The 26,153-nt window shown below is 34.9% G+C and overlaps 1 protein-coding gene across 1 annotated transcript in view; it reads right to left on the bottom strand.

Annotated features, from left to right (window-relative positions):
- Positions 1-25,544, bottom strand: part of EYS (eyes shut homolog) — a gene marked incomplete at both ends in the record, with an annotated part of 727,941 nt that extends 702,397 nt beyond the window's left edge. Inside the window, one exon of the mRNA XM_083857640.1 lies at positions 25,280-25,544. Coding sequence (XP_083713766.1) covers positions 25,280-25,544 — 265 coding nt within the window. The remainder of the gene's footprint in view (positions 1-25,279) is intronic.
- Positions 25,545-26,153: the final 609 nt, after the last annotated feature.

The following is a 26,153-nucleotide window of genomic DNA, read 5'->3' as shown; positions in this document are numbered from 1 at the left end:
TAACTCTGACTCATTTATAGTCCACTCTCTCTTCAGGCTGGCCTGTGACTTCCCTGCTGCATAGTATCATTAAAAATTTGAATTTTAAAAATATATTCAATATATTTTATATATTCAATATTCAATACTTTGCTACAAAAATTAGGAAGCTACTGCTGATCTTGCATCTCTCTGAATATGAAATATATTTATAATTAATATTATTTTGATAAATAAACGCATGGAAGATGTTTTTTAAAAGAATATTCTCTTTAGCTCTCTAAATCTCTTATGTCCAGAAGAGAGGTGTGTATGCATTTGTGTAGAGAGGCTGATTTTAGGAGATTCTCTTAAGCAAAGATGTAAAAGTACTGTAGTTATTGATGAAGTCCCACAATCAAATATATAAACAGTGAAATCTATTTTTGAATTTGCAGATATAAAATTACGGTTATGGGTTTATACTTATGAATACTGAATAAATTGTGATTTTTTTTAATAGGTAGATAACATACTCAAACATTTCAAATGTTAATATAGCTGATGGGTTTTGGGCTCTAGTTCCAAAGTTACAATTGCTTTTTTGTGATCATGATCAGTCTGCTGGAAGGCTTTCAAGGGATTTACATGCTCAGAACACTCTCTTGTTTTGTTTATAAATCATTGTGAAGAGAAATTAAAACAAGAACTCAATTCTTGGAAATGTATCAAAATTGCAGGGTCTCTTTCTCCCTGAAGAGTGAAAAAAGGTCTCCTATATTGATTGCTGTCTTGTTCAGAATTAGTGGAATTATTTTGAAACATAAACTAAAATAATCAATCAACAATCTTTATCTGCCCTGCATTGAACTTTGTCTATTTTGCAGGCATGACAATCAGTGTTGAGAATGGATTCCAAATGAACCATGGGTTAAAAGTCATTTGCAAACTATTTAAAATTCCTTATTTGGAGCCCCTGACATAAACTACTGTACATAAATAAAATGTATAATCATGAATATATAGACCAATAATTTGTCCACATATTAATGGACAAAGCATTCAGTTTTAAATTGAAATGGCATGGTAAAAGACCCAAATGTATCACAGTCTTTATTACATAATTTTTCTTAACACCATACAGTTCTAGAAAAGAGAAATGTAATTCCTTTCATTTGTATTTATTTGCAGGTCTTTCTTTGCTGGTCTTTCTGGTTGTATATGAAATTAACTTTTTGAACACATAAACTTCAACCAGTCTTCTGTTCTTCTGAAAAGATGTTGGAAAGATATTTTTTTTTTAATGACAGACTGCCTGATATAAAAAGATAAGTGACTTTGCTTTCAAAAGGCACAGTTCTATATTTTCATGACCTTGATTCATTACAATGTGGACAAAGTTAAAGAAAAGATAGTGCTGAAAGGTGCACTCTCTGTTAACTTCAGAGTGATTAATGACAAGACAAGTTATCAGGTATCTCAGAGTTGAGAACCCATTAGCTTCCGAGAAAGCTGAAAAGCCAGGGGGAAGAAATAAGTCATAGTAATAAAAGGAGATGAAGAAGAAATGCAGTTCTCTTGACTGTAGATTGATGTGCTCTTGTAGTCATACTTAGTGCCAAAAGGAAATTCAAATCACTGCTCATGTTCACTCTGGCTTTATATTCAAACAAACTACAACAAGTTGATCAGTAAGCACTAAGTGCTTAAGTAAGAGAAAAAATAACAGATGTCAGCAGCAAACCCAAGAAATTATTTTCTAGAGTGAGTTCATAAAACCTACAAAAACAGTTCAAATAAAGGAAAAAAATTATTTAGTAATTTTTCCCCACGAACATAATTACAAAAAGAAACCTAGACAGCATTAAATATAATTACAAGTGTACAATATAATTTAAATCAATAAACCATGTACATAATTTCTTTTTCTTCAGACTCTAGAGTTCAGTCTACTCAGTGTGCTGTCTTAAAACTATTGCAAATTTGAATTTTGCAAGGATCTCCACTGAAGAAAAGGAAAATATTTAGGATGAATCCATCTCAAGAGGAATTGTATAAAATTTGCTTTACATTTCTAACTTCTCTGTGTTTGCAATGATCTCAATAATTTTTTTTAAAAAAAGTATTCTTCATAGAGCAGAGCATTTCTCTACCAGAATGAACTGTAGTATGAACTCGATGTATAATTTCTTGTGCTAATAAGCACCCACAGAAGTTTCTGTATTGCACAATAATTTAGCACAGTGTGTAAAGGCGTCCTGTGTTTTGAATAAAAGTGGTTTCAGGAACAGTTCTGGTTATGTTTTCTTTTTATAAAACAATAGCAACAAAAACCCCACTGATATGAGCAAAACATTCTTTAGTTGTCAAGTGTTGATAAAATGGTGCCTACTAAGTGATATTCTACAAAATTAATTGAATAAAGACTACCTGCTGGCTTTAAAGGGCAATAATAACAGTAAGAAACTGTGAAACTGCAGCTTTTTGTACTGAACACTTATTAAGCTCTTTATTCCTGCAGTGAAATAGATTTCTTTTGGACAAATCAAGGGAAGAGTGCATGCCTATGCTCTACATCCCCATGTGGTGATGGAACACCTAAGGCTACAGCGATCAGGTCTTCACATGCAGGTCATGGCAGTGACAAATCTAAGCAGAGAAGACTGTGAGTATGGAGAGGAAGCCCGTGCTGCACCCTCGAGCTCATAAAAGCTTCTGGACTGGGGGCAGTACTTTAGAAAATAAGTGATCTCTATCCAAACTGTGATAAAATACCCTCTGAACAAATATCACCTAATCATCAAGGCACCCACACTCTATAATGATTTTGATATTCCATAATTCCCTAACATGCAGTTGACATATTTAGGCTCAAGCCTACCCAGTTTGATGTGATTACTGCCTATCTTCAGTGATATAACTGAGAGAATGGAGTTAAATGATATTTATTCACTTCTAAGTAACATACACCAAGGACATCAGCTTATGTATTTTTTGACACACCACATACACACATGCTACATACCCAAGCTCAGGGAAGATACGAGAAATAGGAGGTGTCTAAACTCCCCCAGATTTTGACAGGCTATAAAAGATAAGGAAAAGTAAGCATATCAGAGAGAAAGAATTCACTCCATGAAAAGCAACAGCTATGGGAAATCACAATTAATTTTAATAAAACAGAGCTATGCCCACTTATTGTGGAGAAGATAGTATTATTTTCACAAAAAAATACTGTACAAGGCATGTATCTTAGGTCATGACATTTTGCATTTTGCCTTGTCATTAAAATATATATATTCAGAAATATCTTTATTTAGAGACACAGCTATAGTGATCTAATACTATTAGTTGATTTGACACATCACTGAGGAACTCAATTGTTTTAAAAGGTCAATGATTAATAAACGTGTATAAATAAATCCAGTTTAATTTGTGCCAAATAATGAATCACAAAGTAAAAAAAACCAAAACACTACATTGAAAACATGAGTACACAGTGAGTAGATGTGGTTTGACTATTTGGTTTTTATTCATAAAACTAAATAAATGCTTCAGCCTTTTGTTCTTCTTGTCTAATAAAGCCATGGTTATCTTGGAGCTGCAATTCAGTACACTCAAGACATATTTCTTGCATTCCAAAATGTGTGTTTATTTACAGAATGCTGTTTAACTTTGGGTTTTCAATTTTTTGTAAATGATCACTGAAATAAATCCACAAAATTATGTTGGTCATACTGGAAAATTAGTCTGATACAAATGAGAGTCTGTAATAACAAATTATTGAAATTTTTTGGGGACAGCTTTTACTGTGGATGGGTTTCAAAATACTACAGAAAAATAGGATGCAATCCAGTGAAATGTGCAGACTCCACAATTAGATAAGAATACTCATCTATGCAATAACTGACTAAACAGTATTTAGAAATTAGTTTCATGTATTTAGAGCTCAACAATCAAAATGTGAATCAGTAATTTTTTGTCATTCTGAAAAATATTTGTTTAAATGGAAATCCTTTCCTTATTAATAAAAGAAAAAAAATCTGTAAGTCATAAAATGCATTCTCCTCTACTTTTTTCCTTTAGGCATAGATGCTAATTTGAGGCCATCAAATCATGGACTGGTTTGGATTTGAAGGGACCTTTAAAGTTCTTCTACTCAAACCAGCCCTGGAAAGAGCTGGGAAACCTTCAACGAGATCAGGTTTCTTAGAGCCCAGGTCCAACCTGGCCTTGAGTGTTTCTACCATCTAGCACCTACAACCTTAATAGACAATAGAAGCCACAGATAGGAAAATTTAAATGGGAATATGCAATTTGTTCTTACTATGATCATATAAGTTCCATATATTTTGTACACTTTGGCTTTTATTCTTGACTATATTAAGTCAGGAAGTGCAGAAAAGTAGAAAAAGCGAGGTGTCAATGCTGTAGGTGGAGTTTAGATGTGTTTGTCTGTCTTAACTGGAAAGCTTCAGGTTGCCAAACAGGAGGAAGAAAACAAATGCGATTACTGACAAATCCATTTTGTACCTAAGGAACTGGTAGGCCAGCAACCGGTGTTACAGAGATGCAGCTGGTTATTTTACTACTATTAAAGGTAATATACTTACTCTGAGGAAAGAACAAAGGAGGTGAGAAAACTATAGTGTCAAAAAGTTGATGGCATGAAATGGCAAACCCTTGAGTTCTTATTTAAAGAACGTAGATGAGCATAACTCTAGGATAGAAAATAAAAATAATATACTTCTGAGTTTCAGAACACTGGTCATCATTACTGTAGTACTTTAATCAGCTGAGAAGGAAAAAAAATATCTTCATACACAGTCTAGGCATAGCAGTTTTCTAGTTAGATCATTGAGAGGTAGTTTAGAAGTTGCAGATGTCAGAATTACATATGTAACATGAAGTTTGAGTGCAGATATCAACCTATAGGTTGCTACACGTCACAAAATACCTGACAATTATGATTTAAATACCAATCATATCACATTGAAGAGTTCAGATTCAATTCATCAGAAGAGCAGAGAATAAAAAATTAATGGAAGCAATTCTTAATAGTTAGCCTTTTAAAAAATCAAATGGAAAATGTCAGGTAATTAAGCTGTTTGCAAATACCTGGAGGACAATAAAGATACCATAAAATAGCATAAATAGGCAACACAAGCTGTAAGCTACAAATCTTGTCAAACCAGCCTATGTTTATGGAAAACAACAAGTATGTAGATGACAATTATATAACATTTATTGTAATATAGCATTTGATATTGATTTTCATAAATAGTTGAAAAAATATATTCTACTTGTATCTCAGATTACGTGTTCAGTTAAAAAAACATGTAATATAGAAAGGGAATCATTATAGAAACTCCCGTTTAAAAGAAGAAGAAGCATCAAAAATTAAAAGGGCAGGTTTCACAAAGACAATTTGAATAAATTTGTGTTCAATTTAAGGAACAAAACCACATAGTCTTGGAATAGTGTGATGACAGCTTCCAAATACAAGGAAGATTTCAAAATTTTTCCTCCAAGAAAATCCTGGAATAGAGTGAATGATCAAAATATAGAAACCTATTTGATAGACAGAGTCAGCATGGAGGTCAGCATGGTGTGTTGAGGACTGTTCACTACTACACAGTTTGGGGCTACCAGAATCTATACAGATAAAGACTATGTATACTATTTTATCTTTTTTTACTTTTATTATTATTTTGTTCTCCATTTGTCTTAGGTTGATTCAGAAGTTTTCTCCCAAATTTGCCCTAAAGAAAGACATTATTATAGATATAATTTTAAATTATCATTTAGCATAAAGTTTTACAAAGCCTGAGTGTCTTTCTTCTTGACATCCTAGCAGATTAGCACCTACTGGTAAATACTTTCGTGCTAGGAAGTGCTATAAAATAAAGGAAGGGACAATGACTAGAAATCATGTACTGGTTATCTGTTGCAGCCCAATTAAAGAAAATGTTTTCTTTTCTTGCAGGAAATGTTATAATATCCAGCAGTGGAGAAGAGGGATGAAGTAGATAATACTGTCATTAATTTAATATTACATTTCTTTGATTTTTTTTTTCAGCTTGCATGGAAATCAGGCAGCATACACTACCTCAGAGGATGTTCTTTGCTTTGTAAAAGGGAAATGTGAGATGTGCTTGAGTTATTTTAAAAATAATTTCATCAGATCATTCTTCAAGTATAAATGTTGAACAAAGCTAGAGTAAAATGTAAAAACTGGCAAATAAACAAGCTGCTTACCATAAATGCTAAAACGTTTTAAAATGCTAATGAAGGAAAATATAAATGTCAATAAAATGCAAAATGGTGTCACATAAAATATCTTTGCAGTGGCTTCAAATTATATGTGTCCCTATGATGGTGCTATTGCACAGCAATTCAATGGAGATGATCAAATTTTGTCAAGTGATAGAAAAGAAATCCTGAATCCTGGTGCAAGGTAAAAAATTCAGTACCATTAAATCATTCATCTATCATTTCTGACAAAATGCTAAATGAAACTGAAGCTACCCATCAAGAAGCAGATAGCAGCAGTACCACCTTTGTGATACGCTTAAAACTATTTAACAGCTGCAATAGAGTCATTCAACAGAAACTTGCAGCATTCTCACCAAAATACAGAAATATAGGAGACATTACTGACTCAGGAAGACTGCTTTTGACAAAGTTCATATAAAGAACATTTTTCCACTTGAAAGATAATGTTCATCTCTTCAAATAGAAAAATGACTCCTCAGGCATGATAATGACCATACTAATTCTCTCAGTGATAAAAATATTAGGAGAATTATGCTTGACAGTGCTGATCCTAATAAATTTCTAGTTAATCTGTTCTGTTTCTGATTTTACTGGTTTTGCCTGGGATCAAGTGAATTTTACTCACAGTAGTTAGTATCATGCTATGTTTTGGATTTGTGACAAAAACTGTTCTGAAAAATCAGGCATCTTTTATTTATTGCTGACCAGTGCTTACACACAGCATCAAGGCCTTTTCTGCTCCTTGCCCTGCTCCATCAGTGTGCAGGCTGGGGCTGCAAAGAGAGATGGGAAGAATGTGGCCCAGATAGCTGATCACAACAGACCAAAGTGATATTCCATATCATATGGTGTCATCCTCTGCAATAAAAAGCTGGGAAAAGAGGGAAGAAAAGGAGGATGTACGGACTGACAGTGTTTGTCTTCCCAAATAACAATCACATGAGATGGAGCCCTGCTTTCCTGGTGATGGCTGAACAGCTACCTGCCCATGGGAAGTGGTGAATGAATTCCTTAATTTGATGTTCATTTGTAGACAGGTTTATCTTTACCTATTAAAGTGTTTTTATCTACACCCATGAGTTTTCTCACCTTTATCCTTTTGATTCTCTCCCCCATCTCATTGGTGAGGAGTGAGAGAGGAAGGGTAGAGCTTTCCTGCCTGCTGGGGTTAAACCATGACCCTGATCAAAGCTGGTATGATTTGTATAACAAAGGAAACTTTAAAATAACATGCAGCAATGCAAAACACTCAGTGCTATCAGCTAACAGATTGCACGGAGGCTTCAGGAAAAAAGCATCATACAGGCAAGTTTTCAAATATGTATTTTTTAAATTCATAATAGGTGAGGTACATCCTTGTTTAAAGTAGACTTTAAGTCTTTCAGTAATAAAAAGTTGCAATGAAATAATTTATTTGATAGTACAACCTGTACATTGTACTTAATTGGCAGAAAGGGATCTATTTTTCAGCATATGTAAGAGAGAGACTTTGTGCTAAATCAAAATTTATGTAATTGCTGGGCTATAGACTGTTCTTTGCCAATCATTATGTACATATTAGGATATATGCCATAAATCATCAACTCTTTTGATCAAAACAAGCGATTAAGCCTTCCCATCAACATTGAGGAAATTAATGTCCTCATCCATCTTCATAGCACTGAAGAGCTCGAAGATGCTGAAAAGTCAGTTAGATCTGTACATTGCTACTGAATAACTTAAAAATCTGTGAGAATTTAGCTAGCCTGACAATATAACTGATAAAATATACAAGGATAACAAAGAGATGAATTTGAGTTCTGTTTTGGGACATTAAAAACTCATAATTCATTATTTTGAATGCTAGTATGTTCTATTCATTTTTTGAAAACCAGTTTTATGTAATGTGCAGAAGTTAAGAAACTTGCAGTCATCAGAATAAGCATCTCAGTGCTTTCCATATGAGTCTGTATGAATTATTGTGCTGACATAAAGTGAGAGAATATAATTTTGACTACTGAGAAAAACAACAGCTGGATGCTTTTTTTAAGAAAAAAGGCACTTGTCCAGGTGTCTCCATGTCAGCTAATAGACTACTGCGACATATTTTCACTGACCAGATAATATATACATACATGGCTGAAATGAAGGCTGATGAAACATTACATGGACATGCTCAAGATAAATTTGAAATGGAATGGCAACAGTACCACCACAATGTATAAAGCTAAAGGCTAAGAGTAATATGGTTTGTCAGAGAACCTATGTTGATATTGCTAAGGCCTTCAAGCAAAAAATAATTGAAAAAAGAGATTGCAGTGGAAGGTGAAAAATATTTTTATGGCATTTATCTTACTAATTGGCTACAAAATAACATGATAATATACAGTGGCTACAAATTATGATGCCTTTAAAAAATGAGACAAATTTTTCATGAAGAAGCCATAAAACTGAATTTTCCCATATTGAATTAGTAATGGCTCTGTAAAACATATCTGGAAATGCAGTTTAAGATTTAGGCTATTCTGATGGAAATCTGGCCCTGCAGAGCTTGGAGTGAGAGGGCACTGAGAAAGAATAAGACTTAAGGATTTACAGGAGTTGTGGTGGCATTGTGTGGATGAAACTGTCCAATTTTTTGGAAACAAAGGGTTGTATAGTAGTCCTGGTTTTGTTTTAGATAAAAAACTGGTTATATTTTATATATTTAATATATTTTATATATTTATATATTTTATATATTTTATATATATAATATATGTGTATATATATTTAATATTCTTCTGGAAAAGCCTAGTAACATATACGCTGCAATCAATTTAGCTAAGCAAATAAAACTACCATTTCTGCCTGGATGTTGATGATGTAGTTTAAAGTTGTTTTCTTAAGCCTGACCTATTATGTGAAGACAGCCAGCACAATATTAATTTGTGAGGATAAACCAAAGTGGAATAACACATGTTTAGATTCAGAAAATATCTACCTTGTCATGGTCTTCTGCTTAGCTGTTTTCTCTCACGTAGATGATAGGTAGTTTGGTGTAAAGGCCTTTAAAATTATAACTTACTTCATTGGAATTTATGAATATGATACAGTCTCTCCTGCCAGGAAATGCTAATTTATTGATTTTATTGCTATGGACAAGTCAGCAGTGACACCATTGCCTTTTACTTCTTATGGTTTCCTTAGCAACTATGTTACCATGTTAACCTTCTGTTATTACTCATTTCTTTATTTTAGATTTTAACTAAGGATATTTATTTATTTTGTGCTTCTTTATTAGAGATTATTAAACTCTTAAATTATTCTTAATTTATTCTAAAGCATCAACAAGTTCTTCGAAAATTCTGTATTTTCTCTACAGCATTCTATTACACTATTCTTTAGTTGTATAATTTAGTCTTCTTTTTCAGTATTCCTTTCTCTTGAATCATTTTAACTGCCATTAAAACTGCTGCTTCATATCCCTTTTTTCCAATTAGTATTCCTTGAGGATTCATATGAGACTGCTATTGAGTGAGCTGAATTGAAAATATTATGTGGTGTTAGCAGGAGCTCATTATACTATATACAGTATATAGTTCAACCTGGAGAAGACTGAGGGGGGACCTCATTCTGATCTTCACCATCTTCATGTGGGAAGTGGAGGGGCAGGCACTGATCTCTTCACTCTTGTGACCAGTGACAGGACTTGAGGAAATGGCCTGAAGTTGTGTCAGGGGAGGTTTAGGCTGGACATTAAGAACAGGTTCTTCACCCGGAGGGTAGTTGGGTACTGGAATAGGCTCCCCAGGGAAGTGGTCACAGCACCAGCCTGACAGAGCTCAAGAAGCATTTGGAAAATGCCCTCAGGGACATGGTGTGATTCCTCTGTAGGGTCTAGAGTTGGACTTGATGATCTTGATGAGTAACACAGAATATTCTGTGGTTCTGTGATCCTGAAAATGTGGTGGCAAAAAATTCGCATTGGCAATCCTAAAGTAAATAAATCAATCAAGAATGAGTAGTTCTTTTCTGGTTGTTTAGTGGCTACTTATGCAGCTGAATTTACTTCAAGGGAATACATGAACTAAAAGACTTTTTGGATTGCAGAGCCCCATAACCTCTTGAAAGTAGATTTATTTTTATAAGAATAAACAATCTACCTTTTTGAAGACAAGGGATCCCTTTGAGAAGTCAGGGCAAAGGTATTATTTCCAGAATGATGATTGATTTGGACTTTAAACTAGAAACAGAGGAGAGAGTTACCAGCAGCCTGTAAGGGAGTGACAAACAGGGTTGACTAGAGTCTGAAGTGATGTGAATGAAACGGAAGACAAAACCAATAAACATGGCTTAAGCAAGACCACCTCCAGCATTTGCATGAAAGCAAAGAAATGCCTACAAAACATTCTTAAAAGCAGATTTCTTTTGGAAATCAGCACATTGAGGTGTTTTATTTCAGGTACCTCTGCACATGAAGAATAACAGGAGAAACTGGGGATGTTTGTGTTGTTGCAGGACCATAATCTTGTTAGTGTCACAGAGACATGGTTAGATGGCTTGTTTAGTGAATGTTTCAATGGAGGAATACAGGCTTTTTAGGATGAGAAGTTGTTCTCTATGTAAATTTCATAAGCTATTATTGTCAACCCATTGTGAAATAGTAACAGTAACCTTGTGTTTTTGCTCATAAACTAGGGATTTGATTTAAAACTTTTTTCTTTTAGAAATTTGTTGCTTCTTAATGCTGAGAATTTTAAACAGTCTTCTGTTCAAAGTGGCAGTAACTTTATTGGCTAGGTCACCTTCATTATTTCCTGGAGAATCTGTCTTCTTTCTAGAATGTCTATTATTTTTAATATTTGGTTTGTCAGAGTTTGAGAGATTTCAGTATGCTCTCTAAGCTTTCCTATCACCTTGTAGGTTTTATTTTTTTCCTCTTAGTAAGTGTAATTTATAACTCTGTAAGTGAAATGGCAGCACAGGGAGAACCAAAAAGAAATATTACATCTCTATTTTTTCATCAATATTAACCCAATATATTGCAATGTATGCTTTGTCTTCACCAATACAACTGTGATTGCTAAATATGAATAATGACAGTCAAACCATGAGCAATCTCTGTTGTATTATCTACCTATCTGTCTATTCATCCATCACCCCACTATCCAATCACTTCCATAAAAATGAATAGTGATATATTTTATGGGCTTAATGGAGCCTTTGGCATATCTCCCATTTCAGGCCCAACATTGTGCTGAGGTAGAGCTCTTTTGTTCTTGGTATTTGCTGTGGTTTATGGTTAACAAAGGACGCCATATTTCAGCAACCTTTCATTCATCAGCCTCATTGACTACTGCAGATTCCCAACCATAAGCAGTATTAAGAACACTCACTTTTGCCTTTTTGCAAAGTGTTTCTGGTTTTATCTCAACCACTTCCATTCCTCCTATTTTTCATTATTTTATCTCTTCTTTTGTTATCAAGTTTTGTTGGTTTTTTTTTTCTCTTTGAATAGTGATTGTGGAACTTTAAAATGTCTTTCTCTAAATCCTCATTTCTATTCAGTTTATAAGTTGATACCACCTTCTGAGCCTGTATTCTGTGAATATCACAAACTCAGTTTTACAGAAACAAATCTCTTTTTCCTATTTTTTCTTTTTTCGCCACTCCTTTACTATGTTCACTTTTGTGGTCTCATCCTATCTTTTAAAGTTATACAAAAAGTTATTTTTAAATCTTGGCTTTAAATGCTTTGTATTCTACACTGATTAGTTATGTGAACAGTCTGGATAGTGTATCTGTAAAGGTCTATCAAGAAAAGAAAATGTGTGCTTCTGGCCAAATGCTCTTGCTGCTTCCTATTGCTTGTCATATTTAATATATTTATATGTTTATTACACAGGTGTGCTTAAAGCTGTAGGGGAAGCCGCATGCTTTCCCAAAAGAATCTTTTGCAGAACTGGCTACTTCATTAATAAATACTATTGATGATAGTCCATTTCATGTAGCACCTAGCAGATGTGAAACAATAAACTAAAATTAACAATTAGCTAGAATTTATGTCCAAGCATTTTCTCATTCCCTATTTACTAATTAATTTACACCTTTTGAGTAATCTCCTTTTATATTTTAATGAAATGAGACTCGTAGATTTTGTCCATCATATTTTAGCTATTTAACTGAAACATACAAGTTACTACCTTGCTTACTGTGATATCATTGTTGTCAGCAGAGAGACAGACAATTCTAGGGCAGACCAAGCAAGATTAAAATAAATGTCTCCACTGACTTCATATTATGATTTTGCTAAAATCTGAAATAAACCACTGTTGCAAACATACCAAAAATTCCAAGAGCGACTCAGATGCTTGTCATAATCAGTTGAGAAAGTGATACATACACAGTGATAAGCTTTTAAACACCAGTGCTTTTTGTTGTAAGCTATTGCAGACTAGACAGGTATGTAAAAGTGGATAATCAGAAGACTTTGGGAGGGGTTCTGGACAGTTCAAAGCAGAGGCTTCAAAAATACAGAAACATATCAGACTGCAGTGTGATGCTCATTAATTGGCCAATTGATATAAAATTGTGTAACAATCTCATGAAGCTGACCATACCTTACAGCATGTCTCAAAGTGTCTTTACAGTGCATACAAGACTACCTGAAAAAAAATAATTGATTCTACAGATGTTGTGCTTCAGAACTGCACACACAGGCTGATCACTGTGGTATCCTACAATGTATTACTACATAACTAAGTATTGTTCTATTGTCATTAAAGAAATTTTATTTAGTATTTGGTCTGAAGATTTTTTTTAGTCATTGGTCTCATTGCTCATTTTTAATTCCCATCTGTTTAAACCAGATATAACATTTGAGATAAGTAGACTCAAAATCATGTAGCTAATTCTACCTTCTTCAAAAGAAATATAAGCATCTAGGGATTTTTTATCTGTCATTGTCTTTTCTTGGAATACAAAACATATTACTACACCAGCACTGAGTGCCATTCTGAGTACACCTTTCCTCCTCACTTTCTTAGGCCTCACTTCACTCCATACCAGACTTCTGCATACCCTGCAGGGAAATACCTGCTCCACAACAGTCTTCACCACCAGCTGCAAAGGAATATCTGCTCTGATGCCTGCAGCACCTCCTCCCCCTTCCTTTACTGTTCTTGACATTTATTGAGCTGTTTCTCACTTTTTTTTTTTTTTTTCTTTGTTCCTCTACAAGTGTGCAGCATTTTGCTCTTTCTAAAATATATTTCACCCAAGGTGCCCCTGCTGTGGGCTTAGCCATGACCTGCACTGGGTGGGTTGGAGCTGGCTGGAACTGCAGCTTGAACCAGGCACTCTATCACTCTATATGATGATAAATATGGCTAAGCCTCCTGAAAAAAGGGGAAGGAGTCTAGATTACTTTTGGGTATCTTATCCTTTTTTTTTTTTTTTTTTTTTTTTTTTTTTTTTACATCCTCTTAAATAATAATGGTATCAAGTAACAACCTCTTCTTTTCCACATATGAAAACTCTTTGTAAAAATGGTGTTTTATTTTCACCTAGTTAAATGAGATTCTTAGAAATCTGTAATCATAGAATATGATGAGTTGGACCCACTGGGACCACTGGGTTCAATTCCTGGCCCTGCAAAGGACAGCCCAAGAATCACACCATGTACCTGAGAGCAACGTACAAACATTTCTTGAACTTTCTCAGGCTTGGTGGTGTGACCATTTGTCTGGGAAGCCTGTTCCAGTGCCCACCCTCTGGGTGAGGGACATTTTCCTGATATCCAGCCTAAACCTTCCCTGACTCAGGCTCAGGCCACTTCCTCAAGACCTGTCACTGGGCACAAGAGAGCTGAAATACCTGCCCCTCCTCTTCTCCTTGTGGGGAAGTTGTAGACTGAAACGAGATCTCCCCTCAGTCTCCTTTCTCCAGGCTGAACAGACCAAGTGGCCTCAACTCCTTCTCAGATGGCTTCCCCACAAGGCTCTTTACCATTCTCATGGCCCTCCTTTGGACAGCTTTATGGTTTTGTATTAAAATGTGTAGTTGCATCACCTGCACCACTGTTATTCACACTCTTCTTTCTTTAAAGGGTTTACAAATGACGATTTCCTGTTTTCTATCATACATGGAATCTGATTCTGATCAGATTAGGAACAGAAATAAAAAAAAGTTAATGAATTATACCTAAATCTGAAATTTCCATCAGTGTTGTGCTCTTTACATATTGCTATGCATTTTAGCACTTCACAGGTCCTGTTATTTTCCAAAGTCTAAAATTAGTACATAATATAATGCAAGGTTTTTTGAGGAAGATCTGTTTTCCAGAAAACCATTTGTATAACTGTTAATTGTATAGTCATAAAGAGTATTAAGATATTAACCACATTCTTCCACTTCATTCTTTTGAAGACTCATGGTCATATTTTATATAGCAAGGCCTTTATCAAAAAACCCCTTTTTTAATTCACATGAATAAAGCTATTTAAAATAATTTATGGAAAAATATAATTAAAATATGTACTTTAGTTCAAAGCACATAATCAATGTCAAATGAAATAATTTTTTCAGTAGAGCTGATTTATTTTCTAAGTTGGAAATAAAAAAAGATGTCTGAATTATCAGAATGTAAAAGAAGAAACATGAAAAACATGAGATTTTTTAGAGTATTTAAAGTGCAAAACAGTAAATGGGTCTGACCTTATTAGTTATACTAAATCTATTTTATCTCTTTCATTAAAGAAATAGACCTTATGCACACCTGAATGCACTTGCTATGGAGTAATTTGCAAATGAAATATAAAGATGGGAAATTAACTGATCAGATGTATAACTCTGCAAAGTCATAATTATTGAAAATATGATACTGTAGTCATGACCAGTTGATATTTGTGCTGAGATTTTCAATCACTTGTCTGACTGGAACTGTGGATTTTTAAAGAAAAGGACTTCTTCCCAGCAATATTGAAGATTGCTGAATGTACCTCATTGTGCAAATCTTGTATACAAGTCTTGTTACAGGATGAAAAAATGAATAATATAATGATCTGGGGAAGAGATGGGTACCATTAGCTTGAAATCAGCTTTGGTTCCATAGTAAGGCTTCGGAGACATCACCTTCATCCCAACCTTTCTCTTTCTCCCTTTCTCCCTCCCTACCCATCTCCTTCCTTCCTTCCTTCCTTTCTTTCTTTCTTTCTTTCTTTCTTTCTTTCTTTCTTTCTTTCTTTCTTTCTTTCTTTCTTTCTTTCTTTCTTTCTTTCTTTCTTTCTTTCTTTCTTTCTTTCTTTCTTTCTTTCTTTCTTTCTTTCCTTCCTTCCTTCCTTCCTTCCTTCCTTCCTTCCTTCCTTCCTTCCTTCCTTCCTTCCTTCCTTCCTTCCTTCCTTCCTTCCTTCCTTCCTTCCTTCCTTCCTTCCTTCCTTCCTTCCTTCCTTCCTTCCTTCCTTCCCTCCCTCCCTCCCTCCCTCCCTCCCTCCCTCCTTCCCTCCTTCCCTCCTTCCCTCCTTCCCTCCTTCCCTCCTTCCCTCCTTCCCTTCTTCCCTTCCTCTCCCACTTTTCCTTCAGCTGATGCACCTCACCTACCTACTGAACTTTACCTCAGTCTATAAAACAAGTTCTATGCTAGTGCCTTTTTATCACTTCAGTGTCACATTTAAATTTGTGGATATCTAGCTGAGAAACAGACTGGTGCTAAACAAGATGAATCTCCAGAGCCTTGCAAGTTCAAACTTGGTATTTCTGACTTTTTGCATGGGAGATCACAATATGGGTTTACAGGCTTAGCCATTCTGCTAAATGTGTTAATGATGACAGTATAGTATCTTTGAAGAGGCTGATTTTTGCTCATTTAGGGCCTAAGAACACCATATGTTCTCACAGGAGAAAGGATGAAGTTGTGTCATCCCTACTTAAGTAAGACTAAGGCATTTGGTGTCCTGTGAACGGGAGACACATATCAGAACTTTACTTCAGACCCTTGAGTTGTTCAGTATTGTGTCCCACGTAACTTCTCGTAAGTGTCATTAGATGCCATTATTTCATTAGAGCATGAAATATCTCTTTCAATCATAAACCATCAGAAATACGTAAGTCAGAAATACGTAAGAAGAGCCAGTTTACTGCCTGTAAACCCATATTGTGATCTCCTATGAAGAAAGTTGTCAGAAATACCGAGTTTGAACTTGCAAGGCTCTGGAGATTCATCTCATTCAGCACCAGCCTGTTTCTCAGCTAGATACCTAAAAAAAACAGCAAAGAGTTGGGTTTTTTTTCTTTCTTACAAGAAGTTACCCTTGCTGTGTTCTGTGTTTCAAATAAGCACAATACTAGCAGATAACTAATCAAGTGGAAAAATGTTTGGGTTTTTTCAGCTACCAGAAGGAGTTAGGAGAAAAACAGGAAGCTCAGGGAGATAGAATTATTTGGGTATTTCACTACCATAGACATTTATACCTCAGAGTTTTAGTCACTTTAATATCTTCTACAGATTATTTCTAATTCTGTGTTCGGTGTTATCGGCATTTATTAGCTGATTGCATGTGTGACTATAATACATCTTTTCTCACTGCCTTTTGCAAGATCATGCATAGGCATTACTTTGTTTTTCTTGAAGAACTATAAAAAAATAAAATTGATGTAATAGAAATTTAAGAATAATTAGTGAACCTCTCTAGAGAGGGACAGATATCCAAAAACTGAGGAGACTTTCTTTCTGTAGGGAAATAGGAAAGATTATCAGTCTGATTTGCAGCCTGATAATACAATGCTATATTCTTATATCTATCATGGGTTAGAATATAGAAACTGTATTACTTAATGTCGTGGAGGTGCTGTAATTTCACAACAAATTCATTCACTTAGCATATATAGTGTGATTACTCTAGTGATTTAATGTGGTTAATATTTAGCAAGAATTACATTGCTTCTCCATACTAAAATAACAAAATAACCCGTGAAAAAAATAGATTTATTGTAATAGAAAGAATCTCAAAAAATTATTCCGTTATAATTTCATTGTAAATTGTGATATTAATAATCTTGCAATTAAAAAATTCCTTCCCTGAAAAGAATATTTCAGAAGCTTATTCATATGCAGAAAAGTAAACTTCAAGAATCATACATATCTGGTGTTTTCCCGGAGTAATTATACTCATCAGTTTAAAAATGCTATGAAGTATTCACTCATTACACTGTTGAGTTGATATACTTAATAAATATGACAATTACTTATAATTCAATTAAATCTAATAATAAAAGGGGAAAAATATTGTGAAATATGCAAAAGTTATCAAAACTAATAGGAAATTTTGAATCATAGATTACTGAAGTGTGTAATGAAATCATGCCAGGAGAGTATATTTGAGAAAACTGAAATCTACTTAGGTCAGACAACCTAATTCACTGTAGTTTTGACAAGATCCTTTCCTGTATATCTTTGTCACTAGCTAAGATGAATTGATCTGCATCACGTCTGGAAGAGTAAATACTAGTAGTAGAATTATCTAGCACTGAAGTGACAATTGTCTAAACTCCTTTAGCAGCTAATGATGTATGAAAAGACATGCCACATATTCTCATCAACTAACTTAAGGACATTCAAGAAATGACTGGTTGTGGCACTTAGTGCCATGATCTAGTTGACAAGGAAGTGTTTTTTCAAAGGTTGGACTCGATGATCTTGGAGATCTTTTCCAATCTGGTTCTATGATTCTATGAAATGCATATGAAACAAACACGAAATGATGTGAATAAAAATATTACCATAACTTCATTAAAACCACAGATAGAAAATATGTATTTTCTTTCTTAACACTAAAAGAACTATGGCCATTTCAGTATCATTCATATAAATGGGCAAAAATCTTGACCATGCTTTCTTCATTCTAGTCATATAACTATAAGTGATAAAGGAATATTTCCAGAATATTTTAAACAGAATATTTTAAACAGAATATTTTTACAATTGAGAAACATAATCCCCAGAAATCTAAGCTTTCTCTGAGGGAGCTGTCATACTTGACAAATGATTTTATTGAAACACACTCAGTCCTCATTCTCACATCCTTGCAGCTATCTACACTGTCCCTTAGAAAAACACTGAAAAACAGAATCTGTAACAAGTACATCTCTTCAGAATTACCTTTGTACTGATACGAGTGCAAGATCTCAGAACTTTTCTAGTTTTTATTAAACCCTATGCTTGGGCCCAGTGATGGCTGTCTCCCCTGTTTCAGCTTCATCTTTGTGGATGGCCCGTCTTGGGAGGGGTCAACCCATCCCCACCTCAGTTACTGTCTGACAAACCACAGCCCATTGTGTCAGGTGGCTGGAGATCACTGCCAGGCTCCCCCTGGTAGCCTGGGTAAGAGAAGTAGACAACGATATGAAAACAAGTACAAGTAGACTAAGATAATCCCTTGATTGATAGGTGAGAAACTTCCAGTGTGAATGTAACCACGTATTGTGTATTCATGTAAACCATGAATACCACAAAGTGCTGATCACTTGCTGCAACTGCTGTACCCTCTTCTTGAGGGAGATAGATGTGTTTGACCAAGAGGTGCACTGGAAAGCTGAGCATCATACGAAAGTAAAAAATAGGCAGTAGAAAAGCTTTTTTGCATAACATTTTTAGAGGTACTTTAAAAATCTTTTGGGTATCGATTTGGGAAATGAGTGTTAGTACTAGAGAAATTGAACTATTAGGCTGTTAAAACAGTAATTGTGCAAACAATAAAATCTTATCTTCTTTTATATATGTATAAAAGTATCATTACATTTATGACCTTTTTTCAAAAGAGTAGGGGTGTAGTTCACCAATTATGCAAACAGACCATTTTAAACTATAGCGACTGGATGATGGAAACTCTATCATCGTGGCTCCGAGCAAAACCACGTCATTCTCATAGTATTTCTTGTCCCTCAAGTGACGAGGAAACTCATTATAGTCTGCAGAGAGGTCAATTGGACCATTGGGGAACCCAGGAAATTCAAGTCTCCGTTACAAGAATGTGTGATAAAACCTCAAATAATCTCAAGTGTTCTACAAAGGGTTGTTTTTTAATCAGTCCCATCTTCCTGCCTAAGGACCAAAACACCACAAAGATTCAACCAAACATACTCAAATGGAAAGCTACTTCTCTTAATCCACTAAACTTTATCTAGGGTAAGGATACTGAGCAGTACCATTACAGAGGTAGCTAGGATATTGTTATTTCCTGTAGGTTATGAATATGTCCCACTAATTTTCTATGCATCTTCAGAACAGGACGATAATATCCATCAAAATTTCTGAGACATCCTCTTTGTTAAGAGACGCATAAAAGACACTTGCTCTGGTGGACTTTAGGGCCTGGAGAACCTCCTTCCCAGCTGCTGAAGCCCAGCCCAGTGAATCCAAAGACCCGGGAATTTCATCTATCCAGTGAATGCAGATGCTTCTTTCCTGTTTGCAGGCTCAGCCAGCAGCCAAGATGAAAATGTATGCCAGACACATGCAGAGGACACTAATGCAACTAGGTACATAGACTACCCAGAGATAAGGTCTCTGGGTAGCCTTCACCAATCTTCACCAGCACCCACTCAGAACTCACATAAAACATATGTGCAAACAGCCAAATCCTAGTCCCCTTCTCTGATTGAAGCTTCCTAGTAAAGATACACAGCCTCTTAACCTTTATTTTGGAAGGACTGATTCATTTGTGAACCCCTTCAATACACAGCCTCTAATCCTCTGTTTCATAAAGACCAACACTTTTCTGGACCCCAGCTCATCTAACACTGATGCCCAGATCCTGTGCCTGCTACTCAACAGACCAGTCCAGCTTGAAGGGTGCTAATGAACTGCACACACACACTTGCATGTGCACATCTGCACACACACTCAGGGACCAGCTTAGAGGAAAATGTAAACATTTTATCTTCATCATGGCTTCTGCCAATACACACAGACCCTGGCACTCTTGCTCCCCTTTTCATTTGCTGATGTAGGGCTCTCACCTGCTCCAGTTGGCACTAGGTATGTGAGCCACTATTGCCCTCTGCGAGCACAAAATTGACTCTATTCAGATACACACTTCTACAGTCTGTGGTGTCTCTTCAGCTTGCTGATGCTGAGATCTTGATTTACTCTAAATGCTGGAACCAAAGTTATTAGGACTACTATCACCAGTGGTCTACCTCAAACTGCAGACACCAAATTCAGGCATTTTTTTCTCTCCAGTTTTGGTACTGGGACCTTAGAATGTATAGATGGGGAGAGAGGGAGATTATGTGGAAAGACAGTTAAGAAAAGATTTAATAAAAAGAATGGATGGACTACAGTGATTCAGTGCAGCTCTCAGTCAGATGAGTACTGAGCAGCAACTGCTTATACACTACCAGCCTCCTTCCTCTCTGTACCTACCCCACCTTAGTTTTACCTGTATTCCCTTCCTCTAAATGCTTCTTAATAAGTTTAAGGTTGCAAATTCTGGTATGAATCCCAGTATTCAGTCATAAGAATACTGGCAAACCTAAAGCTAGGTGTTTGCTGTTATATTAAAAATCTTCCTTCAAGAAAGAGCAAAGAGAGTTTTGAGTCCTCAGTGAATGAACTAAACAATTAGTGAAAAAGAAAAATACAGAATTGAGATGAGAATTTACATTGCTTGGGTAATGAGTAATAGATCCATTCTATCCTTGTGAACACAACAACTTGGACCAGGAACCTTTACTTGTTTTGAATTAATGCTTTCAGAGCTTTTTTTTTTTTTTAATTTTAATTTTACTTACATTCCATCAATACAGAATAAAAAGCATATTTAATATCTTCATTCAGATCATGTGAACTAGTTACTGTCAGTGTCTTGCCTCATTTTATTAAAAAAGCTAGGACAACGTTTGCAAAATCTTAAACAAAATGTGCACAATCTAGTTTTTATGTTTTGTCTTATGTTTGCAAGTTAGTTCAATATCAAGACATAAGAATGTTTTGAATTTTCTACCAATATCACACAATTAAAATAGCATTCAACCTACAAGACTCACACAACTCACCTTGGCTAAGAACACAATACAACTGCAATGGAACAACAGTAGGAAAAATGTCTGTTTTCCTAGAAAAAATGTCTGTTTTCACACAGTAGTAATCTTTTAGGTAGCTATTTTTAAGATTGCCTTTGTACTAGGAAATAGCTTTACACAAGACCATAGGAAGACATGTAGACTTAAACTACCACATTTGGTTAGCAAATAATTGTAAAATTATACGGTATGTTAGTCAATCAGTCCTTTTATACTACAGAACCAGAAAAAAAAATCATTAAAATCCTTCTCCTTCTAACATACTTATGCTTAGAAACAGGAAAGGATTCCCCATTTTCTTTTAGCTAAGTGGAGAATAAAAAGACAGCTAGTTATACACATAGTCTCCTGTTCTTCTTCTCAATTCTTATCAGCTACTTGGAGAGGAGGTTGCAGTATATCTTGCCCTCCAGCAGTTCAGAGTATTAAACTATTTTCATGTCATTATGGGTTTGGATTTACTGCATCTGGAAGGGTGTTCCTCCTATCTCATTTCTCCTCTCCCTCACCATGTCAGAATTGCAAGGATAAAAAAGATTTTTGTAGGGAAAATTTCAAAAGTGATATGCCTATACAATTTGTGTGAAAGGACAAAAGTATGTGTTCTAAAAAGATATGGACCATGACTGGGTGGAAAATCAACTCTAGAAAACTTTACTAGCAGACTTTTTCATTTGAAAAAAGGGCATTTTTTTCAGTTTTCTCAGAATTATGCTGACCATGATGCTTCTATAGTGAAGGAAAGGGAAGAAAAGGAGAGTATCAAACAGATTTACTAGCAATTTAGAATTCAGCCTGTCTATCCTATTTTTTTAAAAATATATGTCTATACAGACACAAAATTAAAAAATCAAGGAGGATCTTCAGTCTTTCACTAAAAAATAAAGATTGGCTCTTTGATCCCTCTAACTCCATTATGCTTTTTTTTTTTTGCCTTTTAACTCTTCATTTCAATGTAATGGTTTCTTTATATTCGATAAATGACAAGTGATAGGTGATGCTTCCAAGAAGGAGATATTTTGAAAATTTTACTGTCTTTGGATATTGAAGGTTCTTTGGATATTCAATATAAGCTCCTTTTGAAAAATATTCTTCTGAGTATTACTACTTTTCTCACATCCATACTGTGAACTTCTGCTGTGAAGCACAAGAATATTATTTATGTTTTTGACTGCTGTCCTATGCCTCTAAAAAAGTGTTTACAATAGGATGGTTTTAGATACATTTTTTCATTTAAGCTTTTCTCATTAAAATATCTTATTTTTCCTATATATCATAAATGAACCAATTAACTTCCTCTTGTTTAATCAAATTGCACCCCTAAATCGTAATGTTATTGACTCATCAGATTATTTCCATCCTATATTTTTAGTACATCTATAAGAGGATGTTGAAACTACGAATACAAATATCATAACCATTCAAAATCATCCATCCAGGAAGAGTTCTGATTCTTGCTAACTCTGTATTTAAGAACCAGTGATTGAGAGCCTTCCTCTGTTATACTGCCAACAGAAGAAAGGTACTTGTGGATGGCATCTGATTATGCAAAGTTTCTATAATTTATATGTTTTTGCTTCAGTACATGAGTAATTTGGAAGTCTGATTTCAGTATTTTGCAAAACCTGTTTTTAAAAATCTAAGGATGTGGCAATCTGTGCAATAATCATCAAAAATAACTGTTTTAATAAAGCAAAAGTTAATACCACTATTTTAACAGATACAATTATTGTTGCAAAACCGTGAAAAAAGGTATTTCCTACCTGTAAAGTCCTTGTCACACTCACAAAGAAAAGTGTTTGGAGTAACATTGATGCAGTCACCATTGAAACATGTAGATGGCTGACACTGTCCAACTATTTCTGTACAATTTTTACCTGTGTCAAAGGAATAATAGGAACATTGGACTTTGGTAAATATTTAGGCAGTTTGGTGAACTTTTTATAAATATCAAATTTATAGCTACAATATAGATAGGAAAATGGATAGAAAGGTGTTTGTACTAATATTAGTTAGCACCAAACTTACTGAACTTCTAAGGCAAGTCAGAAAGATATTAATCTACTTTTGTGCTCAGCTACTGTATTTAACCTTATCTCACATGTAGTTACAAATTTAGATATAGCTTAAAATGCAGAAGTGGTACTATTTATTTCTTTTTAACATAAATCTACCTTATAGTTCCTTTCAGCATTGAGAACAAAAGATGTTCTTATGTTGAGTGGGAAAGTGAGAATTTTTTTAGTATGCAGCTTTCTGGAACTTGCAATTCCAGTTATAAGCTGTTTATGCTATTACAGCATGCAGGTCTGAATACCATATAATTGTGCTTGCCTCTTCAATTATTACCAAGACACTATTCACACTTCAAAAAGTTTTCAATTTTCTAATAGACTTTATGTTATGGGAGACACTTTTTCTTCCCTTATTCTTGTGTAGCCTGCCCATAATATATGGTGGTTTAGTCCCCTAAACTAAACTAAAATTCTCCTTGTTTACCTTTATGAGACCAGTATTGTCAGTACAAAATGATGGCTTTACCTAAAACTTTCCTATATAGCCGAACAAAATGTTTTAAGCATTGCTTGTTGATAACATTAGGCATGATGATTGCTTTTAACAGAATTGCTTGCAAATTTTTTCATTAATTTGAGTTCAATTAGTACCAGACATTTTTGGCATTATTATTTTCAAAGCATTTTACACACCCTCCAGTAAGGATAAAGGAAATATAAAACATACTGCATACCATCAATGTTTTCCACTTATTGCACTGTTCATAATTATAAAAATATTTTTCTCACAACATTGACTTATTCATACCTGCATAATCTTCTATTGGCAAATGCATTAGTAACCAAATTATTATGCACTTTGAAAAGCAATTAAAAATAAATTACAGCAATCTTTATGCAACATAAGCTTCGTTTCTATGAAGTGTGTTCTATGAACCTCACTCATTCCTGAGCCATCAGCTGTGCTTCATAGCATAGCATTGCTATTGTGAGAGGAGAGAAGCTCAATCCAACAGAGAAACACTTCAAGAATTCTGCTCCACAAGTACAAGAAGAGCTACAACAATTCTTTTTGTGATGAGAATTAATATTTCTGGTACTTTCTACAATATACCCAAACTTTATTGGTCTGAATGCAGGAAAAACATCCCCATAATTTCCTTAATCCATATTTTTTCCTCCATGAAATAAAGGTAATGGTTAGATAAGAATTTACCCAGTTATGTTGCACTCTCTCCTATGGTAATCTGAACCCAAATTCAATTTCTCCAATGAGTTTTGGGTAAGTACTGCAATATTTCATGGGAGGATTACTTGATTATTCTTTTTTAATTTGTGACATATTTAATTTTATAATAACAGCATGTTTAATAAATTGCCTTTGAAAACAACTTTAGGGGACAGAACAATCTGGAAGAAAATATTAAGTATTTTATTTTGCTTGTCCTTCTAATTTAAGGTTTGACCTTTTAGTTAAACTAATTTTTATTTTTAAAATTTCACTAATGTAATTTGAAATGTCCTTAAACTGAAAATAGGGGAGTTTTGGCAGGTTGAATGAAATTATCATTTCAACACAATCATGTACTTTTTTACCAGTTTGGTTAACCAACTATTTTGGGGGGAGCTTACTCCAAATGATTTATGTTATTTGGTTTAAGAACCTGAGCTGCAGAACAAAAAAAAGGAAATCAGTTACTTCTGTAAGTCAACAAGTACTTATTTATGTCTCACACTTAGGTAGGAAAGAAGCATGATGACAACTTATCCTGTTTATCTCTACAATGTATTTATGAATGTCAATAAGTACAAACTGCCTTCAAATGCCTGCACTGTCTCCCATAAATGACTCCATGTAAAAGAGGCTGCAGGTGTGGTTAGCAGCAGTGGGCAATCAAATTATACAAAAGCCTTTCTACTGTTGTTTTATCATCTGTAAAGGAAGGTGCATGATCTATGAAATGTTTATCCCTAGAGTTGAAAAGAAATACCTGCAAATTTTGGAGGACACGTGCATTTGTAAGAATCTCCAGAGAGTTCTGGTTTCTCAGTGCAGGAGGCATTGTTGTGGCAAGGTTTAGTGGCGCATATATCAAACTTCTGGCAGAATGTTCCTGAATACTGTGAAAAACAATGGCAACTATATGCTTTTTCCCAAACATGACTTAGACATTTTCCATGCCCAGAGCATAGTGGTGCATCCAGAGACTGTTGGCAAAACTGCTGCTTCACTGTCACATTCAGACGAAGGCCCATGTCGCACAACAGGGGACCTCTCTTGTGAAGCTCTGCAAAGTAATGAGTTCCAGCACCAAGCCAGTTAGGGTCCACTTGGTGCAGTCCTCTTATCTGGCAGACAAAAATCAACTGCTCTTGAAGAAAACCAGCCTTAGGGCAGTTAATAAATTCTTCCTTGGAGACATTCACCAAATTCATTCCATAGGATTGAAAGGATGGCTCAGAGGAGATGAAGAGACTATCACCTAATTGAAGCTGTAAAGGGCATATCTGAGGGATACTGAGGTTATGTTCTTCAGAGATTTCTCCACCAATACTTTTTTTCATACTCCAGCATTCTGTGTAAAAGTCTGAACAGACATTTTCCCTTGGTGTCCATTTTATTACTGTAGGTCTTGGTTCTGTTCTCCATTCAGTAGTCATCTGCCTCTCACATATTACCTGCCCATCGACAATGCAAAGTTGAAGAAAGCACACTACCATGCAAAATGCTGAATTCATAGTCATTGTTTCACCTGAGCAATGGAAGTGTTCTTTCACATATACTTCATTACTAAGAATAACTTCAGAACACTTGCTCCTTAAGGTTCACATGTATTTTCCATGGCAGCCTAGGAAGTCAAACAG

This window comes from Zosterops lateralis, assembly GCF_965231275.1.
Source record: "Zosterops lateralis genome assembly, chromosome: 3".
Lineage (NCBI taxonomy): Eukaryota > Metazoa > Chordata > Aves > Passeriformes > Zosteropidae > Zosterops > Zosterops lateralis.
Note: the sequence above shows the minus strand (reverse complement) of the source record. Positions and strands in the feature narration are given on the sequence as shown.